Source organism: Haematobia irritans, chromosome 2 (genome assembly GCF_050003625.1).
Source record: "Haematobia irritans isolate KBUSLIRL chromosome 2, ASM5000362v1, whole genome shotgun sequence".
Classification (NCBI taxonomy): domain Eukaryota; kingdom Metazoa; phylum Arthropoda; class Insecta; order Diptera; family Muscidae; genus Haematobia; species Haematobia irritans.
In genome coordinates, this window is record NC_134398.1 from 21,254,832 (window position 1) to 21,273,721 (window position 18,890).

Below are 18,890 nucleotides of genomic sequence, written 5' to 3' on the forward strand. Positions count from 1 at the left end.
AGATATGGCTGATTTCCACTCACGTGACTACAGAGGCCAAAGTTTTACTCCGATTTATGTGAAATTTTGCAGAGATAGTAGAATTAACATTCTTACTATGCGAATCAAATTTGGCCAAAATCGGTGCAGATTTAGATATAGCCTCCATATCTTTCGCCCAATATATACATATATATGGCACCAGAGGTCAGTGTTTCACCTTAATTTTTTTTCGAGTTTTACACAAAGAGTGCAGCTGATGGTGTCGCCAAGTATGTCAAATATGGTTCAAATCGGTTCAGATTTACATTTAGCTCCCATATACATCTTTCAGCCGATTTACACTCATATGATCACAGAGGGCAAAATTTTTCTACGATTTACGTGAAATTTTGCAGAAATAGTAGAATTAAGATTCTAACTATGCATGTCAAATTAGACTTTATTTATTTGTTTTAAATTAAAATTGTGTTAAAAATAGCTGAATATGTCTTGAAACGAATGCTAATAAAATTAAAAAAATATTAGACTACGACCTCATCACAACAAAGGCCGTTTCGTGGCCGATTATCGATTTTAGGTCGAATAACTAAACCGAAGCCGATTCTTCGAACGAGCTTAATATAACCTTTTAAGCGCATAGACTTTTTCTGCAGAATAATAATTATTTTTTTTAAAGAAGAAAAACTGAATCATCTATTGTAGGTAAAGACCCTATATCAAAATATAGTACACTACATGCGATATTCAGAATATTAATGTATTGGTCTAAAGGAACTTTAAATTCTTGCTCCATGCATATTACCCACAAATGGCAAATGGAGAAATAAAATTGCTTAAACATGCTTCAGGGTGATTTATTTTAAACCATAATCACTGTTTATAGTGCCTATTTTATAATTGTGTCACATTCTTTATGGGTCATTATTAAAAAATTTTGTGTGAGTGGACAAGTGTTTCAATTTATTATTATAAATATAAAACACTTGACCACAAATCTAGAAATGAGATTATTGACTTCCATATAACAGACCACAAATAGTAAAACACTATGATTCACCTGATTTTGTGTTCATCAGTATATTGAACTATTCATTAAATTTGATTGATATTGATTAAACAATAGGAAAAATTTAATAATCAATTTTATACTTAAAAACATATCCTAATCATTACCAAAATTACTGATAACATCATTCATTTTAATCAGTTTTATAATGAAATTTTCAATTTCTTGGAAACTTACGCTTATATTAGAAAATATGGTGCCACTCAACATAAATAAGACTCTGGGATCTTTTTCCATAATGTTATTGGGAGATATGAAAGGCCATACCAGTAACAGGACCATAAAAGCCAATAAAGGCCACATGGGTCGAATGGCTTCCGAAAATGAACGCATTTTTCCTGTACGTTCAACATAAGAGCTATTGAAAAAGATAAATAGAAATGTGTAATTTTGCAAATTCATCAAAATTCTATTATATGCATTAATACTCACTTGTATATATTGACCACCACCATTGGAGTATTGGCCATTGCACTGAAATGCAATAGACATTCAATAGCATTACCCAATGGTATACCAAAAGGTAAATCTCTTTTCCAAAATTCAAAACCAAACCACCATGTGATCAGGTACATAGCTGTAGAGCCCCACATGCTGAGATCGTAACCCCAAGGCAAATATAGAACACCAGTATTGTATTTTTCCCAATGGGAAATATAAAAATTAAAAAATACCATCCAGCATACATAATACATACGTATGGGAGCCACTGAGTAAATAGGTGAACGACCAAATATACTATACAGGCAAGTCGGTATCAATACAGCTGTGTACGAATCTAATCCATGATCAAAAAGTTCGCCCAGAGGTCCTGATAGACCTATACGTCTGGCTTGTTTACCATCTATACCATCCAATGTATAGGCCAGAAATATATTAATAGCCGTACATAGCCATACCCAAGATGGTATGGGTGTTGTATTTTCTAATCCTGAGCTGGCATAAAAATTCCAATCATAATACGAAAGCAGGCAAAAGTTTAAGGCTGTACACAGGAATCCCAGAAATGTCATAACATTTGGTGCAAGCCATCTTGGAAAAAACTGCAATAAAACAAAATAAGTTTACATAGTGAGTAACACAGTTTAAATATAAAAGGTGAAATTTCCCATTGGGTATGGCAATCTGCCTATTTCATGTTAGACAATCATCTTTGTGCATGTCAAAACATCATTCTCCTGGTCCATAAAATTTTCTATAGAAATAAAATTTTGAACAAATTTTCTATAGAAATAACATTTTTACAACATTTTTCTATAGAAATAAAATTTTGACAAAATTCTCTATAAAAGTATTTTTTTTTTCTACAGAAACAAAATTTTGACAAAATTTTCTATAGAAATCTAGTTTAGACAAAATTTTCTACAGAAATAAAATTTTAACAAAATTTTCTATAGCAATAAAATTTTGACAAATTTTTCTATAAAAATAAAATTTTAACAAAATTTTCTATAGAAATAAAATTTAAACAAAATTTTCTATACAAATAGAATTTTGACAAAATTTTCTATAGAAATAAAATTTTGACAAAATTTTCTATAGAAATACAATTTTTGACAAAATTTTCTATAGAAATACAATTTTTGACAAAATTTTCTATAGAAATAAAATTGTTGACAAAATTTTCTATAGAAATAAAATTTTCTATAAAAATAAAATTTTGACAAAATTTTTGATAGAAATAAAATTTTGAAAAAATTTTCTATAGAAATAAAATTTTGACAAAATTTTCTATAGAAATAAATTTTTGACAAAATTGTCTATAGAAATAAAATTTTGACAAAATTTTCTATAGAAATAAAATTTTGACAATATTTTCTGTAGAAATAAAATGTTGACGACATTTTCTGTAGAAAAAAAAAATTGACAAAATTTTCTATAGAAATAAAATTTTTGACAAAATTTTCTATAGAAATAAAATTTTTAACAAAATTTTCTATAGAAATAACATTTTTGACAAACTTTCCTATAGAAATAAAATTTTTGACAAAATTTCCTATAGAAATAAAATTTTCTATATAAATAAAATTTTGAAAAAATTTTTGTTAGAAATAAAATTTTTACAAAATTTTCTATAGAAATAAAATTTTCTATAAAAATAAAATTTTGACAAAATTTTCTATAGAAATAAAATTTCCTATAAAAATAAAATTTTGACAAAATTTTTTATACAAATATAATTTTGAAAAATTTTTCTATAAAAATGAAATTTTGACAAAATTTTTTATAGAAGTAAAATTTTGATAAAATTTTCTATAGAAATAAAAGTTTGATAAAATTTTCTATAGAAAAAAATTTAACAAAATTTTCTATAGAAATAAAATTTTGACAACATTTCTATAGAAATAAAATTTTAACAAAATTTTTGATAGAAAAAATTTTGATAACAAAATTTTTTATAGAAGTGAATTTTTGACAAAATTTTCTATAGAAATAAAATTTTGACAAAATTTTCTATAGAAATAAAATTTTGACAAAATTCTCTATAAAAGTAAAATTTTAACAAAATTTTCTATAGAAATAAAATTTGGACAACATTTTCTGTAGAAATAAATGTCGATAGAAATAAAATTTTTCACAAAATTTTCTATAGAAATAAAATTTTTGACAAAATTTTTATATAGAAATAAAATTTTGACAAAATTTTCTATAGAAATGAAATTTTGACAAAATTTTCTATAGAAATAAAATTTAAACAAAATTTTCTATACAAATAGAATTTTGACAAAATTTTCTATAGAAATAAAATTTTGACAAAATTTTCTATAGAAATACAATTTTTGACAAAATTTTCTATAGAAATACAATTTTTGACAAAATTTTCTATAGAAATAAAATTTTCTATAAAAATAAAATTTTGACAAAATTTTTGATAGAAATAAAATTTTGAAAAAATTTTCTATAGAAATAAAATTTTGACAAAATTTTCTATAGAAATAAATTTTTGACAAAATTGTCTATAGAAATAAAATTTTGACAAAATTTTCTATAGAAATAAAATTTTGACAATATTTTCTGTAGAAATAAAATGTTGACGACATTTTCTGTAGAAAAAAAAATTGACAAAATTTTCTATAGAAATAAAATTTTTGACAAAATTTTCTATAGAAATAAAATTTTTAACAAAATTTTCTATAGAAATAACATTTTTGACAAACTTTCCTATAGAAATAAAATTTTTGACAAAATTTCCTATAGAAATAAAATTTTCTATATAAATAAAATTTTGAAAAAATTTTTGATAGAAATAAAATTTTTACAAAATTTTCTATAGAAATAAAATTTTCTATAAAAATAAAATTTTGACAAAATTTTCTATAGAAATAAAATTTCCTATAAAAATAAAATTTTGACAAAATTTTTTATACAAATATAATTTTGACAAATTTTTCTATAAAAATGAAATTTTGACAAAATTTTTTATAGAAGTAAAATTTTGATAAAATTTTCTATAGAAATAAAAGTTTGATAAAATTTTCTATAGAAAAAAATTTAACAAAATTTTCTATAGAAATAAAATTTTGACAACATTTTCTATAGAAATAAAATTTTAACAAAATTTTTGATAGAAAAAATTTTGATAACAAAATTTTTTATAGAAGTGAAATTTTGACAAAATTTTCTATAGAAATAAAATTTTGACAAAATTTTCTATAGAAATAAAATTTTGACAAAATTCTCTATAAAAGTAAAATTTTAACAAAATTTTCTATAGAAATAAAATTTGGACAACATTTTCTGTAGAAATAAATGTCGATAGAAATAACATTTTTCACAAAATTTTCTATAGAAATAAAATTTTTGACAAAATTTTCTATAGAAATAAAATTTTGACAAAATTTTCTATAGAAATGAAATTTTGACAAAATTTTCTATAGAAATTAGAGGTGTGCACGTGACACGAAATTATCGTGGGTCATGAGTCACGCTGATGGTAACTGCGTGAGTGTGCGTGATTATCCAAACAAATAATATCTTCGTGAGTGTGCGTGAGTAACGAATTTCGGAAAAACACACGAAACATAAAATGCTTAGTGTTAAAAGTTTTATAACGCTCTCGATTTTAGTCATACTCATATTTTCAGTCAGGTTCTATAGGTAAATTACTCATAAAATTATTCGTGAGTCACGAGGTTTCTCGTGAGTCACGATATTTTTCGTGAGTCACGACAGTTAAAAGATTTTCGTGCGTGAGTACAAATTTTCTTTTCGTGAGCGTGAGTCCCACCAAAAACTATCGTGCGTGAGTGTGCGTGAATAAGACTTCTCCGTCGTGAGTGTGCGTGAGTAAAATATTACTCACGTGCACACCTCTAATAGAAATACAATTTTTACAAAATTTTCTACAGAAATAAAATTTTTACAAAATTTTCTGTAGAAATAAAGCTTTGACAAAATTTTCTATCAAAAAAAAATTTTGACAAAATTTTCTATAGAAATAAAATTTTGACAAAATTTTCTATAGAAATAAAATCTTGACAAAATTTTCTATAGAAGTAAAATTTTGACAAAATTTTCTATAGAAATAAAATTTTGACAAAATTCTCTATAAACGTAAAATTTTAACAAAATTTTCTATAGAAATAAAATATTGACAAAATTTTCTATAAAAATAAAATTTTGACAAAATTTTCTATAGAAATAAAATTTTGACAAAATTTTCTATAGAAATAAAGCTTTGACAAAATTTTCTATCAAAAAAATTTTGACAAAATTTTCTATAGAAATAAAATTTTGACAAAATTTTTTATAGAAATAAAATCTTGACAAAATTTTCTATAGAAGTAAAATTTTGACAAAATTTTCTATAGAAATAAAATTTTGACAAAATTCTCTATAAATGTAAAATTTTAACAAAATTTTCTATAGAAATAAAATTTTGACAACATTTTCTATACAAATAAAATTTCGACAAAATTTTTGATAGAAATAAAAATATTTGAGAAAATTTTTCATACAAATTAAATTTTGACAAAATTTTTATATCCGGAAATGACATACAAGCCTGTCGTGGTATGCTTTACGGAATCCATGTTTATGGTTGGTACCTGGAAAATTCTCCACAAGGCTTGGGAGAAGTAGTGCCTCAAGTAGTGTCTTAGTCACAGATGAGAGAAGGGAAATTGGTTTGTATGATTCACCCTTGCTTGAGTCTGTGGCTGACTTCTGTAGCGGAATCACAGTACCCATTTTCCAGATATCGGGTATAATGAGCGATTTCAAGGACTTCCTTAAACCACAACGATACTGCATTAACTAACTAAATAACCAATATTATCCAAGTCCAAATACCAAAAGTTCTTCAATCGATTTAAATTCCCTGAAAATCACAATCGCTAACTATATCCGAAAATGCTTTCCCAGTTTTGCTATAAAATCACAAAAAATCAGCATTTGCGGTAGCTCTCCTAATTATTCAAAACAAAAAAACATTCCATGCTTTCTCAATAAAACTAAAGAAATTTCCTTAGCATGTTTGGCATTTTATGACACCACTCGCCTTTAGGCTATAAATTTTAACACGCGACAATTAAAAACCCCAATCCCTGTTAACAAATTACACACACGCTTTCATATCTCAGCACTGTGTGACATGGTATGGCTCCAAAAGAAATGAGAATATTGCATGAGAAAAAAACCACCTACCACCTATCACGTATTTGACGTAAGCGATAGATCGAACGCATAATGATTTAAAATAAATTAATACTATGATAAGGAAACACAAGGTACTTGCCACTTTTATTCTAAAAAAAAATCAATATTATTTATTGGTTGTATGAATCACAGAAGAACTTAGGTGTTAAAAATTTGCTCTAAAACTAACCTTTTAAGTGATAACTTAGTCACATAGTAGCAATGATTTAATTGAGGTATTCGCCAAGTGCTTAAGGGAATACACAGACTGTTCTATGTCCACTGACAGAACAGAAATAGGACAAAATATTATTTTCCACTGTGCCCCCTCCCTTTTTTGCATGTAGTCCGTACATTTTACCATGGGGCATTTATGCAATATAAAACATGCCTATCAACATTGGCAACTAAATTGTAGCAGTATTACATTACATTACATTTCTTCCACCTCTGTTTAGGGTAGCTTTGACAAAGTAAACATGTTTACATAAGCCCATATATCTTGACAAGAAGAAAACACAGTGAAAGTTAGAAATGAAATTCATTTCACTTGGGCAGAAAAACACAGGTGTTGAATTTTTAATAAATTGCATACGAAATTATGTTTAACACAGCAGCTTGATGTGCACATGGTCAGCAAGATAAAAAGAGTATTTCGATCACATTCTATATTCTGATGTCGTTTGCCCTTATTCCGTCCTTATTATTTGTCAAAATGTTTTTTCTATAGAAAATTTTGTCAAAATTTTATGTCTATAGAAAATTTTGTCAAAATTTTATGTCTATAGAAAATTTTGTCAAAATTTTATGTCTATAGAAAATTTTGTCAAAATTTTATGTCTATAGAAAATTTTTCAAAATTTTATGCCTATACAAAATTTTGTCAAAATTTTATTTCCATAGACTTTTTTTTGTTTCTCTAGAAAATTTTGGCAAAATTTTATTTCTATAGAAAATTTTGTCAAAATTTTATTTCTATAGAAAATTTTGTCAAAATTTTATTTCTATAGAAAATTTTGTCAACATTTTATTTCTATATTAAATTTTCTTAATTTTTTTTCTATACAAAATTTGGTTAAAATTTTATTTCTATTAAAAATTTTGTCAAAATTTTATTTCTATAGAAAATTTTGGCAAAATTTTATTTCTATAGAAAATTTTGTCAAAATTTTATTTCTATAGAAAATTTTGTCCAAATTTTATTTCTATAGAAAATTTTGTCAAAATTTTATTTCTCTAGAAAATTTTGGCAAAATTTTAATTCTCTAGAAAATTTTGGAAAATTTTTATTTCTATAGAAAATTTTATCCACATTTTATTTCTATAGAAAATTTTGTCAAAATTTTATTGCTATAGAAAATGTTGTCAAAATTCTATTTCTATAGAAAATTTTGTCAATATTTTATTTCTATAGAAAATTTTGTAAAAAAAAAAAAAAATATTTTATGTCTATAGAAAATTTTGTCAAAATTTTATTTCCAAAGAATTTTTTTATTTCTATAGAAAAGTTTGTCAAAATTTTATTTCTATAGAAAATGTTGTCAATATTTTATTTCCATAGAAAATGTTGTCAACAGTTTATTTCTATAGAAAATTTTGTCAATATTTTATTTCTATAGAAATTTTTGCCACAATTTTATTTCTCTAAAAAATTTTGTCTAAATTTTATTGCTATAGAAAATATTGACAAAATTCTATTTCTATAGAAAATTTTGACAAAATTCTATTTCTATAGAAAATTTTGTCAAAATTTTATTTCTATAGAAAATTTTGTCCAAATTTTATTTCTATAGAAAATTTTGTCAACATTTTATTTTTATAGAAAATTTTGTCAATATTTTATTTCTATAGAAAATTTTGTAAAAATTTTATTCCTGTATAAAATTTAGCCAAAATTGTATTTCTATAGAAAATTTTGCCAAAATTTTATTTCTATAGAAAATTTTGCCAAAATTTTATTTCTATAGAAAATTTTGCCAAAATTTTATTTCTATAGAAAATTTTGCCAAAATTTTATTTCTATAGAAAATTTTGCCAAAATTTTATTTCTATAGAAAATTTTGCCAAAATTTTATTTCTATAGAAAATTTTGTAAAAATTTTATTTCTATAGAAAATTTTGTCAAAAGTTTATTTCTATAAAAAATTTTGTCAAAATTTTATTTCTATAGAAAATTTTGCCAAAATTTTATTTCTATAGAAAATTTTGCCAAAATTTTATTTCTATAGAAAATTTTGTCAAAATTTTATTTCTATAGAAAATTTTGTCAAAATTTTATTTCTATAGAAAATTTTGTCAAAATTTTATTTCTATACAAAATTTTTTGTCAAAATTTTATTTCTATACAAAATTTTTTGTCAAAATTTTATTTCTATAGAAAATTTTGCCAAAATTTTATTTCTATAGAAAATTTTGCCAAAATTTTATTTCTATAGAAAATTTTGCCAAAATTTTATTTCTATAGAAAATTTTGCCAAAATTTTATTTCTATAGAAAATTTTGTAAAAATTTTATTTCTATAGAAAATTTTGTCAAAAGTTTATTTCTATAAAAAATTTTGTCAAAATTTTATTTCTATAGAAAATTTTGCCAAAATTTTATTTCTATAGAAAATTTTGCCAAAATTTTATTTCTATAGAAAATTTTGTAAAAATTTTATTTCTATAGAAAATTTTGTCAAAAGTTTATTTCTATAAAAAATTTGTCAAAATTTTATTTCTATAGAAAATTTTGCCAAAATTTTATTTCTATAGAAAATTTTGCCAAAATTTTATTTCTATAGAAAATTTTGTAAAAATTTTATTTCTATAGAAAATTTTGTAAAAATTTTATTTCTATAGAAAATGTTGTCAAAAGTTTATTTCTATAAAAAATTTTGTCAAAATTTTATTTCTATAGAAAATTTTGCCAAAATTTTATTTCTATAGAAAATTTTGCCAAAATTTTATTTCTATAGAAAATTTTGTCAAAATTTTATTTCTATAGAAAATTTTGTCAAAATTTTATTTCTATAGAAAATTTTGTCAAAATTTTATTTCTATACAAAATTTTTTGTCAAAATTTTATTTCTATCCAAAATTTTTTGTCAAAATTTTATTTCTATAGAAAATTTTGTCAAAATTTTATTTCTATAGAAAATTTTGTCAAAATTTTATTTCTATAGAAAATTTTGTCAAAATTTTATTTCTATACAAAATTTTTTGTCAAAATTTTATTTCTATAGAAAATTTTGTCAAAATTTTATTTCTATAGAAAATTTTGCCAAAATTTTATTTCTATAGAAAATTTTGCCAAAATTTTATTTCTATAGAAAATTTTGCCAAAATTTTATTTCTATAGAAAATTTTGCCAAAATTTTATTTCTATAGAAAATTTTGCCACAATTTTATTTCTATAGAAAATTTTGCCAAAATTTTATTTCTATAGAAAATTTTGTAAAAATTTTATTTCTATAGAAAATTTTGTCAAAAGTTTATTTCTATAAAAAATTTTGTCAAAATTTTATTTCTATAGAAAATTTTGCCAAAATTTTATTTCTATAGAAAATTTTGCCAAAATTTTATTTCTATAGAAAATTTTGTCAAAATTTTATTTCTATAGAAAATTTTGTCAAAATTTTATTTCTATGGAAAATTTTGTCAAAATTTTATTTCTATACAAAATTTTTTGTCAAAATTTTATTTCTATACAAAATTTTTTGTCAAAATTTTATTTCTATAGAAAATTTTGTCAAAATTTTATTTCTATAGAAAATTTTGTCAAAATGTTATTTCTATAGAAAATTTTGTCAAAATTTTATTTCTATAGAAAATTTTGTCAAAATGTTATTTCTATAGAAAATTTTTTTTTTAAATTTTTTTCTATACAAAATTTGGTTAAAATTTTATTCCTATTGAAAATTTTGTCAAAATTTTATTTTTATAAAAAATTTTGTCAAAATTTTAGTTCTATAGAAAATTTTGTCAAAATTTTATTTCTATAGAAAACTTTGTAAAAATTTTATTTCTTTAGAAAATTTTATCCACATTTTATTTCTATAGAAAATTTTGTCAAAAGATTTTTTTTTTTGTTTTTTTTTTCCTGTCCCCAATTTCTTGAAATGGTTGGTTTATAATATTCAGTTAGTCTTTCCATAAAAAAAAGTTCACAAACTTATGACCTTTACTGTATCTCATTGCCATATAGAGGGTAATGGAATACAAGAACCAACTACAAAGTTGGCTTAGTCTATTAATGTTTTTCTGTAAGGTTCTGTTATCGTATTGTTTTTTTGATTTTTTTAATATTTTCCTTTAGCCTTGTGCCATAGTTAGTTAGGTTTGGCGCATTTACCTTGACAATCCAATTCCAAAAGGGATGCATAACATAAACACTCAACGGCGAGGTATCGCGTGCACTATACTGTAAAGAGATATGGAGAAAAAAGACAAAAACAATATTAAAAGGAATGCACATAACTAGGGGTTTATTTTATAGAACATTTTATTATTAATAAAGTTCAAAGGGATTAAATGGTACTACGTGCAAGATGAGTGAAATTCATCATTATACACGGGTAAATATTGACAAAAGAAAATATGACAGGATGAGAAAAGGTATGCAATTGGTGATTAGCTTTGCTAACGGTGACTTGGGTTTTTTTCTTATACATTCACTAACCATCAAGTATGTTAGTACTGACATAAATGGCTGATGATAATAGATAATTCTTGAAAAGTATAGAGAATCGGATGTAGTTTTATGACATGCATTAATGCTGTAGGGGAGAAAGTTATTTTCTTGGAATATTGTACTATAATAATGTTTTGCTTTAGAGTTTAATAATTAATAATTCGGCAAATATCACTACTAAATAAAATAATAACTTACGTATAAAAAATTTTAAATATGCTTTAAAGAGATTTAAGCAATTATACAAATACATATAAATTTCAAGATTTTAATTGACTTTCTAATTGCTGTTGTTTTGTTTTATATAATTGTGGTTAGTCATTGTAAAATAGATTTGTTTTGCGTATCATTTTATTTGACATTTAGGTAGTAACAGGTTGGCTGCTAAGTCCCCGGTCTAACAAAGAAAAACACATTTTTTTGTCAAAATTCGTTTTTATTATTCAACATAGTTCCCTTCAAGAGCGATACAATGATTATAACAATTTTCCTTCCAATTTTTTGATACCATTTTGGTAGTACTCCTTCGGTTTTACCTCAAAATAGGCCTCAGTTTCGGCGATCACCTCTTCATTGCAGCCAAATTTTTTCCCTGCAAGCATCCTTTTGAGGTCTGAGAACAAGAAAAAGTCGCTGGGGGCCAGATCTGGAGAATACGGTGGGTGGGGAAGCAATTCGAAGCCCAATTCATGCATTTTTGCCATCGTTCTCAATGACTTGCGCGTTGTCTTGGTGGAGCAACACTTTTTTCTTCTTCATATGGGGCCGTTTTGCCCCGATTTCGACCTTCAAACGCTCCAATAACACCATATAATAGTAACTGGTGATGGTTTTTCCCTACTCAAGATAATCGATAAAAATTATTCCATGCGCATCCCAAAAAACATTACTTTGCCAGCGGACTTTTGAGTCTTTCCACGCTTCTGAGACGGTTCACCGGTCGCTGTCCACTCAGCCGACTGTCGATTGGACTCAGGAGTGTAGTGATGGAGCCATGTTTCATCCATTGTCACATACCGACGGAAAACTCGGGTGTATTACGAGTTAAAAGCTGCAAACTCCGCTCAGAATCATCAACACGTTGTTGTTTTTGGTCAAATGTGAGCTCGCGTGGCACCCATTTTGCACAGAGCTTCCGCATATCCAAATATTGATGAATGATATGACCAACACGTTCCTTTGATATCTTTAAGGCCTCTGCTATCTCGATCAACTTCATTTTACGGTCATTCAAAATCATTTTGTGGATTTTTTTGATGTTTTCGTCGGTAACCACCTCTTTCGGGCGTCCACTGCGTTCACCGTCCTCCGTGCTCATTTCACCAAGCTTGAATTTTGCATACCAATCAATTATTGTTGATTTCCCTGGGACAGAGTCCGGAAACTAATTATCAAGCCAAGTTTTTGCTTCCACCGCATTTTTTCCCTTCAGAAAACAGTATTTTATCAAAACACGAAATTCCTTTTTTTTCTATTTTTTCACAATAACAAAAGTTGCTTCACAAAAGGCGCTCTATCTCTCAAACTAATTGTCTTACAGACGTCAAATTTTGACACGAATCATTTGAAGGTTGGTACTATATAAGAATAATATGAATTTAATACTAGCCACGCCATCTATGTGTCAGACCGCGGACTTATCAGCCAGCCTGTTATTTTGAATAAATAATATCTCCAATCAGTATGATTCTATATCTATAAGAGTCATTGACCATTTTGAAGTGTATTGCTCTTATTGACCATTCGACGAGCAGTAGTAGTTAACACATTTGCTCCAAAATCTATCAAACAAATATTTCTTAGACATCATCAATATTGACATCTACATATGAATTTAACAAAAATCATAAAAATATTTATTTGGACATCACTGTATAATAGATTGGGACAAGTGATTGGCTTCAACTCAGTATTATCAAATATAATGGGCATATTCAAGGTTCATCCATTGCTTATAACATTGGATATAAGAGTGTTCTTGTATGGAAGTTTAGACCATCTATAGATTGGAAGAACCTGAACTGTAATTTGGATTTTTTTCTTAGATTAGATTTCATTCGATTTGTGGGAAAGTTCAGCCGGGACGCATCTTATGTACCCACCACCATGATTTGCATTCAAGATTCTACAAAAGATAGCTGTTGATAATAGCATTATAAAGGGTGATTCTTTTGAGGTTAGGATTTTCATGCATTAGTATTTGACAGATCACGTGGGATTTCAGACATGGTGTCAAAGAGAAAGATGCTCAGTATGCTTTGACATTTCATCATGAATAGACTTACTAACGAGCCACAACGTCGAATTTTCAGTGAATGGGCCCTAGAAAAGTTGGCAGAAAATCCGCTTTTTTTATCGACAAATTTTGTTCAGCGATGAGGCTCATTTCTGGTTGAATGGCTACGTAAATAAGCAAAATTGCCGCATTTGGAGTGAAGAGCAACCAGAAGCCGTTCAAGAACTGCCCATGCATCCCGAAAAATGCACTGTTTGGTGTGGTTTGTACGCTGGTGGAATCATTGGACCGTATTTTTTCAAAGATGCTGTTGGACGCAACGTTACGGTGAATGGCGATCGCTATCGTTCGATGCTAACAAACTTTTTGTTGCCAAAAATGGAAGAACTGAACTTGGTTGACATGTGGTTTCAACAAGATGGCGATACAAGCCACACAGCTCGCGATTCTATGGCCATTTTGAGGGAAAACTTCGGAGAACAATTCATCTCAAGAAATGGACCGGTAAGTTGGCCACCAAGATCATGCGATTTGACGCCTTTAGACTATTTTTTGTGGGGCTACGTCAAGTCTAAAGTCTACAGAAATAAGCCAGCAACTATTCCAGCTTTGGAAGACAACATTTCCGAAGAAATTCGGGCTATTCCGGCCGAAATGCTCGAAAAAGTTGCCCAAAATTGGACTTTCCGAATGGACCACCTAAGACGCAGCCGCGGTCAACATTTAAATGAAATTATCTTCAAAAAGTAAATGTCATGGACCAATCTAACGTTTCAAATAAAGAACCGATGAGATTTTGCAAATTTTATGCGTTTTTTTTTTAAAAAAAGTTATCAAGCTCTTAACAAATCTCCCTTTACTATCTGATTTCAGCCCGATATTGACCAATTTTAATTGTTGGACAATTGTAGGAAATTGGAACCCATACGCTCATAAAATCTAATGAAGAAGGGTATAAATATTATACACGAGTCTCAAAAATTACATCTACAAAACCATTTAATGCGAGGTATATGTAATAATATGGGTCTATACCAGAGAATTAAATGAGTTCTAACGAGAGAGTGTATCCCAGTAAGTCTACAAATAATTACGAATCGATATGGACTTTTGCACGGTACGTAGGGAGACAGAGTTGAAATATGGGGGTCGCTTATATGGGGGCTATATAAAATTATGAACTTGATATGGACCAATTTTTGTGTGATTGGGGATCGATTTATCTGAGGGCTATATATAACTATAAATCGATATGGACCTAGTTAGGCATGGTTGTTAACGGCCATATACTAGCACAATGTACCAAATTTCAACTGACTCGGATGAAATTAGCTCCTCCAAGAGGCTCCAAAACCAAATCTCGGGATCGGTTTATATGGGGGCTATATATGATTATGGACTGATATGGACCAATTCTTGCATGGTTGTTAAATATCATATACTACCACCACGTACCAAATTTCATCCAGATCGGATGAATTTTGCTTCTCCAAAAGGCACCGGAGGTCAAATCTGGGGATCGGTTTATATTTATTTATTTATTTATTCAATATAATACAAAGGCCTAGTGGCCCACATAGTGTATTACACAGTAACAAATCATTACCATAGGCTTCAGAGTAAAAAAGACTTAAAAATTAAGATCCTTACAACTAAATAAATACACATCACAACCGGTTTCCAAATCTAATACACGAAAATAATTCAAGTAGTATATGGGGGCTATATAATTATGGAAAATAATTCAAGTAGTATATGGGGGCTATATATTTATGGACTGATATGAACCAATTCCTGCATGGTTTTTGGATACCATATACTAACATCACGTACCAAATTTCAACCGAATCGGATAAATTTTGCTCTTCCAAGGGGCTCCGGAGGTAAAATCTGGTGATCGGTTTATATGGGGGCTATATATAATTATGGACCGATTTCGACCAATTTTTGCATGGGTGTTTGAGGCCATATAGTAACACCACGTACCAAATATAAACTGAATCAGATGAATTTTGGTCTCCCAAGAGGCTACAGAGGTAAAATCTGGGGATCGGTTTATATGAAAGCTATATATAATTATGGACCGATGTGGACCAATTTTTGCACGGTTATTAGAGACCAAATATTAACACCATGTACCAAATTTCAGTCGGATCGGATGAAATTTGCTTCTCTTAAAGGCTCCGCAAGCCAAATCGGGGGATCGGTTTATATGGGGGCTATATATAATTATTGACCGATGTGAACCAATTTTTGCATAGTTGTTAGAGTCCATATGCTAATACCATGTACCAAATTTCAGCCGAATCGGATGAAATTTTCTTCTCTTAGAGGTTCCGCAAGCCAAATGGGGGGGAACGATTTATATGGGGGCTATATATAATTATGGACCGATGTGGACCAATTTTTGCATAGTTGTTAGATACTTTATACTAACACCATGTACCAAATTTCAGCCGGATCGGATGAAATTTGCTTCTCGTAGAAGGTCTGCAACCCAAATTTGGTTGTCTTAGAGCAATATTTCGCTGCTATCAATCACTGATAATTAGGAATTGAGGCGACTGCACTTGCCTGATCTTAGTTGGGCCAAAATTACCCTTTCTGCCGTGGGAGGTCTCTCTCCTCCGGTGCTATGGGTGGTGGTCGAGCTCCGAGAACAAGATTAACTTTGTAGCTCCTCACCACTTCAGCCACAGTATCCTCATGAATCCTGTTCAGACCTGTCTGGTATGCTGTCTGATCTAGAGACTCTCTTTTATAACACTGGATCTCGCGCTTTAGGTGAAGATCAACCTGGAAGGAGGTTGCCCATCCACAACATGGTGATTTGGACGACAACTTCAATAGCAACCCAACAGGTACTGCTTTCACAACATGTAATTGTGGCGACGCACTGGGATGATCTTGCTCTCCGCATATAGGTGATCCAGGGGTGTACTGCGGAGACATCCTGTTGCAGTTCTAAGGGCAGCGTTCGGACCGGTCTGTATGTTATTCCACTGCCTGTCGCTCGTTTGAGGTGTCCACACTGGCACTGCATAGTTTACCACTGCCCGGCCAATTGCCGTATATGTGTCGATAAATTTCTTTGTTCGGTAAGCGACTTGAGGACCATGTTTCTGCCGCGTAGCTTATGGGAGTAAATGGGAATATCAAGTTTCCATGGCAACTGTCAAACTAAAACATCTCAACTCGGTGTGAACCGTGAAATGTTTTGGAAAAACGTATGAGGAAAACGAGCCAGAGTTCCCTCTGGCACAACATTGAACAAAAACAGTCCAAATTACTTTGATTAAAAATTTCAGGAAAATAATCGGCTTCGGCCTCGGCTGACTATTGCTCTTCTGTCGAACATCGGCTACATTCAAGAAATTCGTTAATAAATTAGGGTAATCTGTATTATTTGCGAAAAATCGGTCCATACGCTACAATGCTACAGGTAGCATCTAAAAACACCCCCTTTACAAAATTCGCTCCCTGTAATCTGCAAAAAATAAAGTGGGAACGCAAAGCTTAGATTGACCTATATTGTCGGCAAATCTTTCGTTATGTTTATCAACATTTCCCCTTAATGGCCATTTGTACTATTGTTAAATATTTGTACAATAAAAAAGTAAACATTAAAATGCTCATCATGGATATTAATGCCGTTGGCAAAAAATTAATAAAAAATGATGATGAGTATTGAAGAACCAATAGAAGAGATCCACTGAATAGATATTTTGAACTAAGTCAAATATAATGGTAAACAATTGCGAACAAAAGTTCATTGAACTTTTAATATTCCAAGTTTTTATAGAACACGTGCGTTTGCTTTCGTGAATTTATTTCTTGCAGCCAAAATAGTCAATAGGGAGATTTTGAAATGAGTTCAACCATTGGCAGTACAAACAATAAAAGCTGAAAACATGAATTAGGTCACTCATGGTGACTTTTGTCATTTTGCGATTCTGGTACTGAAGCTAGCAAAAGATTCTAGGCTGTCTTACTCGCCAAAAGAACAATTTTTACAAAAACACAAAATCACCCTTAGATTTTGAACAGCGGCTTAATTAGTGGAATTACATTATATATTATAAAAACTATTTTCAACGTCAGTGAAAATACATTTTTTCAGGGCCTTGTCCCCAAATTAGGACGTTTTCATCCCCAAAAATCCCCACTTTAAATCAAATTTTTTTACAAAAATCCTAAATAAATGTTTGACAAGTTTTTACGAAAAATAGGCGGTTAATTTTTTAAAGTAGGCATTAATTTAAAAATTGAAGATATATAAAATTTTTGTCACGCAAGCTGCTACAATCAGATCAAGATCAACACAACACCAGCTAGAGAAATGTGTGAAGGAAGACTTAATTCTAAATACTCTAGTACCAAAAACTGAATTCAGTGTCTTTCAAATCAATAGTGGTTAACCTCCTCTAAGTAATACTGTTGCCATTTCTGAATGTTTCATTGAAATGCCACATTTTGTTTCGCAAGTAGTGTGAGAATTTGCAGCGTGGACTTCTTAGTAAGAATATAATGATGAACTATTTTCATCGCTGCATGCTACACATAATCTTTTCTAATTAAGTATTAAAAAAAATGGAAAAATAAAATCGAATATAAAAAGGTGGAGTTGTTGGAGCCAACGTGGTGTAATGGATAGTTAGCATTCCCGCCTTCAGTTCCACTTTCGACCAAACACCAAAAGATTTTTTGGGTAGTCTCCTCAGTTATGCAGGTGGAATTTGTGAATGTTTCGAAGCTTCTCTAAATTGTTTTATAACTAATGTGAGACGCCATTCGGTGTCCAGATCTAGTGTGCTCGTCGACTATCTTACTAATCTCTAGATTCAGTTCCTTGATTCTAGGGTCAGCAGGGTTAGTGCGATGGCGTTCATCACGCTCATCTACGAGTCCCACCGCTTCATCTGGGAAGTGGGTCATGAGAGGGGGACGGGAGCTCACTGAAGCGGCGATCTGTATATTCTCTGAATCCTTTTATTTATAGCCCCCTTATAAAACAAACTTCCAAATTTGACTTCTGTAGCCTCCTGGAAGAGTAACTTTTATAGGAACCGGCTGAAATTTAGTATACGATGTCAGTAAATTCCCTTTAACTAATATGCAAAATACAGACAAGACGATTCATATATACCCTCGGAGGAGGGTAGATGAGTTTCGAACTTTCGACCGAACACCAAAAAGTTTTTCAGCGGTGGATTATCCCACCTCAGTAATGCTGGTGACAAATATGAGTGTTTCAAAGCTTTTCTAAGTGTTTCAAAGCTTCCACTGCAATGTGGAACG

General features: G+C 28.8%; 1 protein-coding gene across 1 annotated transcript in view; it reads right to left on the bottom strand.

The window, feature by feature from the left end:
* The window catches only part of LOC142223648 (ethanolaminephosphotransferase 1), a 29,518-nt gene that overhangs the window by 7,690 nt on the left and 2,938 nt on the right, over window positions 1-18,890 (bottom strand). The window contains exons 2-4 of the mRNA XM_075293500.1: window positions 11,018-11,086; window positions 1,481-2,091; window positions 1,226-1,406 (exon numbers count right to left, since the gene is read on the bottom strand). Coding sequence (XP_075149615.1) covers window positions 1,226-1,406; window positions 1,481-2,091; window positions 11,018-11,086 — 861 coding nt within the window. The remainder of the gene's footprint in view (window positions 1-1,225; window positions 1,407-1,480; window positions 2,092-11,017; window positions 11,087-18,890) is intronic.